Raw genomic sequence first — 8,511 nt, forward strand, 5'->3', positions numbered from 1 at the left:
AAAGCCACAAATTTGAAATTGCAAACCGCAAGAACGTTGTTGTTGTAGGGATGAGAGGGAGAATGTGGAATCGAAGGGTCGTTCACCAAAGTAAACAAATCCCTTTCGATGTCAAATGAAACCACAAATTCAGAATCGGTGTTAGAAGCAGAAGTCATGGTGGCAAGCCAAAATATAGTTCCAATGATGGAAACGGAACTAGAGACAATACACAAAGGTTGCAACTTGGCGGCATCGATTTCCCTCCAAGATTTGGAGGCTAATGAATAGACGTCGACCCGATCAACCCTAATGTTGTCAAGAATGACCACCTGGTCATTCGGGGCAAAGACGCACATGGAGATTCGGACGATCTTGCAATCGTCGGCAAAGGGGCTGAACCCGAAATCGACGTAGTTAAAGGCCAAAATGTTTGTGATGGGTACCTGTCTAAGAATGGATAGGGAGGTGTTGTGGTGGAGGCAGAGGAGACCATTGCAGGAGGTGAGGATCTTGGCGGTGGAGGAAACGATGTGGGAGAGATGGGATTCATGGATGAGGTCGTAGTGGGATCCAATGATGCAGGTGGAGAAGGGTTTAAAATGTTTATTTTAAAATTTCTTTAATAAAAAATCACGTATAAGGTTTGTGCAAGTCATGTTTCAAAAAATATCTATATCAACCTCACATATTATCAAAAGTTTAATTTCATTAAGTTGATTTAACGGAAGAGGTTCAATTGATTTAATTTTTCAATATTAAAAACCTAATTAACAAAATTTAAAAGACGGAAATATAAATAAAACAACCCGACAAAAATAGGGCATCCGTTTAACCTTTGAAAATTTATTAACCTATCGAAGTACTTCCATTTTTGTTTCTCCTGTATCTACCTAATCCGAAGAAAAATAACAAACATTTTAATGTTGTGGGAACCGAACAGCTGGCATGCAAATGCAAACAAGCATCAACTTTGTTCTCAGTCATTTATAATATGTAACAACCCTAAAATAAACAGTACTATATAGAGAACCAACCAACCAAATAAAGGCTCCTTTTTTCAATTGCATGGTCTGAATAATGCCACCAACTATCATTCAACTCAAACTTCATCACCACTCCAATTTCTCTTGAGTTTAGGTCCTGTGGGTCCTTCCTCTCCAAATAACTCATTTGGCAAACTCCTTTGAAGAGAATCCAAAGCAGGGAACACCACCTCCAACTTATCTAACTCCTTTGCAATGTCATATGAAATTTTTGGACCCCATTGCCTGAAATAGTTCAGCCAAGGTGGTTCTACAATTGCTGACCCCAAATACTCACCAGCAACAACTTCAAACCCTACTCCCAGGTCAACCACCTTGTCACTCTTTTCAGATTCATTCTTTAATCCAATACCATCAAGACCTTGCATGACAACTCCTGCTTTTGCATAAATGGCATGCCCATTCAAGGAGGAATAAATCACTGGTTTGTTTCCACTTTGGAACTCAAGCTGAGGGACCTCAACCCATTGACCATTGCTATGTTGTGAGACATAAATCTTTCTTAGTTCTCCATTGAAATTGCTTACCCTTAGTGTCACATGCTCCCAGTCCCCAACATGTTCTCCTATCACCCCAAGTGGGATATCTATGAGCCCTACTTTGGCTGTTCCAGGACCATTGAATGGGTAGAAAACCCACATGGCAAGGTCAGTGAATGTTCCACCAAACATGGGTTTTGCATGGACGTAGGCTTGGAAACTCTTGAAGTCCCCCTTCTTGACCCTCTCCTTGTTGGCTTTTTCTGCAGGAAGATCCAACCAATACTCACCATCATTGTTGCCACCCTGAGGAAGGTTAGAGCCTGTTGGATCTATTGCCACAGGTTTGGACTCTTCCCCTTTCTTGAAAAGCAACGCCCCATTGCTGAAATACCACCTAACAGAAGCAGGTTGGAACTTTTCTTCAGGATGCAAATACATGAAAGGAGAGTAGGCTTGGAGTAGTGCCTTGATTTGGGGTAAGTTTGGCATTGAGGAGAAGTCCATGTTGGGGTTCTTCAAACAAGCAATAGGGAGAGAGGAAGGAGTTTCACCATTGTGGGCAAAAAAGGTTCCAACAACAACACCAGGAGCTTGAATGCCTCTATTGCTTGGCCTTACTTCATGAACACTGAAACCTTTCCCTTCATTGCTCTTTTCTGGTCCCCAGATCCATGAGTTTGTCTCACACTGGTCTGTGAGATCTGACCTCACACACCTGATTTTGTCGAGTGAAGGCTTCTCAGGTGTGGTGGTGACAACATGGCCTAAGGCCTTGTAGCCATCAGGTGCTGTTGGTAGCCAAACATAGCCATCTTTGTCTTGCTTGATCTTTTGGGATTTGCTGCTCCACACCAGTGTGTAATCAACTGGTTTCTTCAAAGCTCCATTGTTACCTGAAGATGACTCATCTTTTGCCACCAGAACTGATCCAAAAAGAGGCTTGTTGTTGGGTTGGCCATAGTGACCTAAGATGAAGAAGCCTTCTGGTATTCCTGCTGGCTCAAAGAAAGTAGCTCCTGCATCACTAGGTCCACCTTCTAAGGTTGTCCAAACCTTGTTGAATGTTGAAATTTGAACCAATTTAAGACCTCCTATAGTTATAGTTCCAGTAGCAAATCCACCACCACCACCACCACCTAAAATTGCAAGTCAAAAGCCAATAAGAAACATGTTTTCAATCAACAGAAGTAATAAATAACAGTGTTGCAGCAAAAAGGAAAGGAAAAAACACCTTGTGGCCAGAGTGGTAAATTTGCAGGAAGCTTAAAAGTGGTATCGATGGGAAGAGCTTTATTTGAAGAGTTTCCCATTGTTGTGTTTTTCTAGGATGATGTTTCTGCGATAATAAATGGTTGGTTATCATATATAGTGAAATTAAGAGGAATATTCCTCTCGTGGCCAATTTTATAGTATAAAATTCAACCATAAACGTGCAAGTTTTTTATAACGTGTTAGTATTATTCAAATTATTTCAAAATATGTGTTCACATACGAAACTTCTTATTGCATATATATAACAATGTTATCCTCAAGAGGTAACTTCCTCAAAGGGCTTGTGTGAATGACTGTGTTTCTTCCAACTATTTAAATGCTAATTGCTGAAAATAAATTTTTTCACGTTTATTAGATAAACCTTGCAAAGCTAGCTAGCATGCAGACATTTTTGACTAAAGAAAGAAATCTTATAAAAAAAACAAAAAAAAGCAATAACTGAATAGTTGAACGTGTCAATTGCACATTGTGTCAAACAAGTGTAGTTTAAATTGTGATTTATACCATATAATCGTGGTATTTTTTATTCAAATTTCACAATCGTGAAAACATACTGATTATTGAATGTAATCACAAAATCATATGAATCGATATTTTTCGTGTACTTTCATTTTACTATTTTCTTAGTTAAACGGAGTTCTTTTAAAATAAAAACTAAATTCAATTAATAATTAATGCAATTAAAAACTTAGTTATTATGTCTCTTCTTGGTCTCACCATCTACTCACTTTATCAACTGAACAAAGTTTCAAACCAAGCTAAAAGTTAAAGAAATTAAAAGTTCAACTTTTTGTTCTGAGTGCTTTCTAATTATTAGTTCACTTTTTTTAGATGAATGAATTTTAATTAAAATAAAATTCAATTAAGACAAACATAACCTACATACATCTCTATTCACATAATGATTTACACGGACGAAACAATTCATTTTATTTTAACTATTTATGTTATATATATATATATATATATATATATATATATATATATATATTATTGTTTCTATAAAAGAATAAAATTTAGGATCTCACAAATTACGATTTTTAACAGTGATTCTAATCACAATTTCAAGTTTAATTACCTTTACGGTCAACTACTAAGTACTACGTATTAATATATGTAGTTACGAATATATGTCTTAACATGTTTATTGTTAAGTATTTAAAATTTATTTTAATGTCAATAACATATCTAGCCCAAAAAGTCAATGAAAAATATTAAAATCACAAGAAACACCCACATGTGTGGTTTTTAATCACAACAACCAAATATTAATTGTAAAAGAATAATGTCAACTATTCATCAAATGCGAGGAACATAAGATATCTTATATAAAATATTTAGTAATGTGTGTCATTATATGCATACATAAGTTTTAGTGAAAATGGTGATTTAAGTTGTTCTCAATTATCGTTTAACTAACATGGAAATGATGGAATGTAACCCAGTCTGTACGTTACATATATATTGAAAAACAAATACTAGAAATTCAATAGAAGATAAACTTTTTGTTAAATTTTTTTGTATAGCAATATATTTAGAAAATAATTTAAATATCTATGAATTACTTGGTAGTCAATTTAAGAAATTGTTTAACCGTTGGATTATTCCTAATTAAATCTGCACTGTCGTTCATAACTCTACTCATGATTCAAGACTCCACTTAAAAAAAAAAAAAAAAAAACGTTAATGTATTGTATGTGGCTGAAAACTCTTCCGCTCTGTCAATTGCCATCTTGAAATTATTAGCTAACTATACACTAACGAGATACCACTTATCAGGTACGCGACACTGAATGTAGTTAATAGAATTGTATTATATGAAATATATCGATCGGAGTTAATGGTCATTTATAAATAATTATTAGGTATTAATAGATCAGATTATCCTATGCTTTACAAATATATATACTTGATGATTAATTATTGGATTTGATTGCCTAAAAATATATTAGGTTAATGGTTAATCAATGCGTTTAGCTGTCACAAGCTCTATAAATATACTATCGACGTTCAGGTACAATTATCTTCTTCTATACTAATAAAATATAGACCTCTCTATGAAACATATCTGACTTGAGCATCGGAGTGTCTTCTGCAAGTTAACCCCCCATCGGGAAGGATTACTTGAAGAGTTGGTCGATCGAAGGAGATCAAGGAAGAACGATCGACCCGTGGAGCGGACAACTTTAAATGTTTTAGGTTAGGGATCTCAATTCAACCAAAACAAGAATTAACACAATGATGATTGGATACTTTATGATCGATGAGTTATCTATCGAATACTGAGGACTACACTCTAAAAGGTGTAATTTCAATGCTACATAACGGGTATTGATGGCTGAATATCGAATACTAAGTTCCTCAAAATAATGGCGACATGTCATTCTTCTGATAAGTGTGTTCCTCAATGGAGGAGGGTACTGCTTGCCGGTATCTACTGCTTGACGGTGAAGGCCTGTATAAAGGCCCACCCGTTCGTGTGTAGTTGTGTAGGTGCCTCACTCAATGCACGAAGAACGCCTGTCTGAAACTTCAAGAAGGGAATGTCAACACCTAGGTCGCAAAACAGGGTGCAGTACATTTAGAAGAAGTATGTGGCGTAGCCTTCTCACCTATGGCACAAACAGCTAGCCTGATGCAACCGATGTCATTTTCACTAGCCAACATATACACCCGACCAAGAAGCTCCTCTAGGGATGAGCCATTTACGAAGATAGAAGCATAAAGCCCCACTTCGTGAGGAGCCCACTCATATCTAGGAAGGGCCGAGGGAGGATCGAGGACCACATCCCACTCCCCAACCGTATCAATTTCTATCTCGACCTCTACATCTTCCTCCTCAGTTTCCTCGAATGAATCAACAACTTCTGCAGATGGAGCTACATTTCTACTTCTGGAGGCTCTCTATGCCACCTATGGATTTTCCCTCTCAGTAGAACCCAAAACATAATATCTCACCGAAGAGGACGACTCTACTACATCATCAGCATACCCGCGACCCTCTCCTTAGGCGGACTCATCGGACGACCACATTTCGGACAACATTATTACTTGAAGAAAAACAATAAGTTGAACAATTGGTTGAGTGAAAGGTAAAAGATGGGAAGCGTGAAAATGAAAGTGATCCGACCCCTAATTTATAGCCGAGAAAAGTGGTTTTTGTGTTTCAATCTCAACCATCCATAACAGTCAAATCCAACGATAGAGGGCCATCGACCTTTCACCTTCGACGTAGGCACGAATCCCAAGAATCCACATGTCTCACGATCAATGGTTACTTTTAATGGTAAGTGCTTAGGTAATTGTAGTTTAGCGTCAAACGATCTGCTCGGACAGGTGCAGCGACCCTAAGTAAAAATCCCATCACAACTCTTTTAAGTTGTTCGAGCTTGGGAGGCTTGTGTACTACATGATATGTCAATGGGTAGTATGTTCGGACAAGCCGCCAACCGATAGGTTGAGATCGGTATACACAGCCAATGAAGATAATTAAAAGCTAATTAATAGAATAACAGTTACGGATGGGTGGTTAATAGGTATATTAACAGCTATTAATGGTCAATTAATAGGTTTGATTGACATAAATTCTATAAATATAGGTTTGATTGAGGTAAACACATTTTTTCACGATCTAATTCCTCTAGACCTTCTTTAGAAACATATATGACTTGAGCGTCAGAGTGTCTGCAGATCAACCACCAAAATATTGATCGGTCCAAAAGCGACTCTCAGAGAATCCTCAACCATGGAGAACAAAAACAACAAAAACACATCTGATAAATTATTCTTCGTAAAATTTGAAAATCAATCAAAATGCTATGTTAGTTAACTGTTATTACACATATTAATCAATTATTTTAGCTCTTCATTTATTTAAGAAAATAATTTAAAACAAAGTTAATTAATTAATAAAGACGCTAATCAATTATCTTTGAAACACCATTTTGTTTACCTTTTAATCGATTAATAAAGGAGATAATAGATTATTATAAGACATATCAATAACAATTTAGTCAATTACATAAAATCTTAACTCATTAAAACAAACTTAAAGCCTTTTCACATGTTTTTAACCTTTCAAATATAATTTCTCCTAATTAATTTTAATATTGATTGTATGCTAAACTAAAATTCTTGTGAATATATTGTATGTAGGACTGTCAAATACATGCAATAAAAAATATAATACATATTACATCTTCATCATCAAAATTTTTAAACATCATCACCAAAACAATTTTTCTTAAGACTTACTTTATTCTTTCAAGTCCAACATCTTTAACATGTAATTAAGGTATAATCATCAAGTCAACTTGTTCATAATTTGTTAGACCAAAATGTAAGTACCAAAAAAGATATTCCTTTAAGCTATGACATCTCAATTCATTTGCTGTACACGTTTTAATCATAGTGAAATAATATTAAGAGACAAACTCCTAATCCTTAACATTGCCTTTATTCTTCATAACTTATTTTGTGAGATCATATATATGTTCTTAAAGTAAGAGCAGCATTCTTCATAAGAGTAGTGAGCAATTAATGGTGAAGGTTCTTTAAATTTTAAGAATTATTCTTTTAACTTGAGTTGTGTTTAGATTCACAACTTAAATTTGAATTTCGTTTAGAGAAATTTTGATATAATTAAAAAATACTTGAAATTTAAATTAAATAAATATCTTTTAAAAAAAATTATTTAGATAACAATTTTAATTTCTTAAATTTCATATGCAAAAGTATTATATACGTATATATATTTTCTAAAAAAAATTAAAACTTTAATACTAGGCCCTACATATTAATCAGTCCGCAAGGATAATGTCCTTGCATGTCTCATGATGATTTGGTTAAATATGACAACCTAACATGACACATTTATTGTCTATAATATCACTCTATAATTCAAAATATCACTATACAATTTAAAATATATTTTTTTGATTCATATGTTAAAATACATAATAATATATATTTTAGACAGTACATTCCAAAATACAAAATTATACTTCAAAAATTCTAAAATACAAAAGTTTATGAAAATCATTTCAAAACATTCACATTTTGACTTTTGAGCTTGTTTGGGGCAATTGATTTCAACTTTTATTTTAAATACAATTATTATTAGAAAACGAATTCTGGATAAAACTGGTTTTGAAATAAAATAATTTTATATTCAGATTATTTGTTTTTAAAACTAACTAATAGTAAATAGTAAAATATAAATCGAAGATAGGGTTAAATATGTTTTTAGTCCATGGTGATTTTAATTTTAGTCTCTTTTTCAAACTAAGGTACAATTTAGTCCTTCAACTTTAGAAAACTCTGGTTTTAGTCCTTTTTATCAAATTTTTTTAACTTTATTTGTTGTTTCAAACGCATTTCTCAGTTAACATTGAAGCAAAAATGTGTCAAACAGTGTAAACAAACCAAATGCTATAATGAATCGTGCTTGAAACAACAAATAAAGTTAAAAAAATTTGGTAAAAAAGACTAAAACCAAAGTTTACTAAAATTGAAGACCTAAATTGTACCTTAGTTTGAAAGAGAGACTAAAATCAAAATCACCCCAAAGTATAAAGACTAAAAACATATTTAACCCTCGAAGATATTATCCTTCTGCATAAAATTATGTAAAATTACTCAATAAAATGCCAAACACATCCAAAATCACATTACCTATAATGTCTAACATGATTTTAGATTCTAAACATTAATAAACGTGCAATCACTTAATC

At 33.9% G+C, this 8,511-nt stretch overlaps 1 protein-coding gene across 1 annotated transcript; it reads right to left on the minus strand.

Moving 5' to 3' along the window:
• Positions 1–940: 940 nt before the first annotated feature.
• LOC106759831 lies at positions 941–2,840 on the minus strand. Its single transcript, XM_014643178.2, has 2 exons — positions 2,739–2,840; positions 941–2,643 (listed from the first exon to the last, which is right to left on the minus strand). The coding sequence occupies exons 1-2, from the start codon at positions 2,815–2,817 to the stop codon at positions 1,082–1,084; spliced, it is 1,641 nt and encodes a 546-aa protein (XP_014498664.1). The 5' UTR covers positions 2,818–2,840; the 3' UTR covers positions 941–1,081.
• Between the last annotated feature and the right edge of the window lie 5,671 nt (positions 2,841–8,511).

The sequence above is a fragment of the Vigna radiata genome, chromosome 5 (genome assembly GCF_000741045.1).
Source record: "Vigna radiata var. radiata cultivar VC1973A chromosome 5, Vradiata_ver6, whole genome shotgun sequence".
In the NCBI taxonomy this organism is placed as follows: Eukaryota; Viridiplantae; Streptophyta; class Magnoliopsida; order Fabales; family Fabaceae; genus Vigna; species Vigna radiata.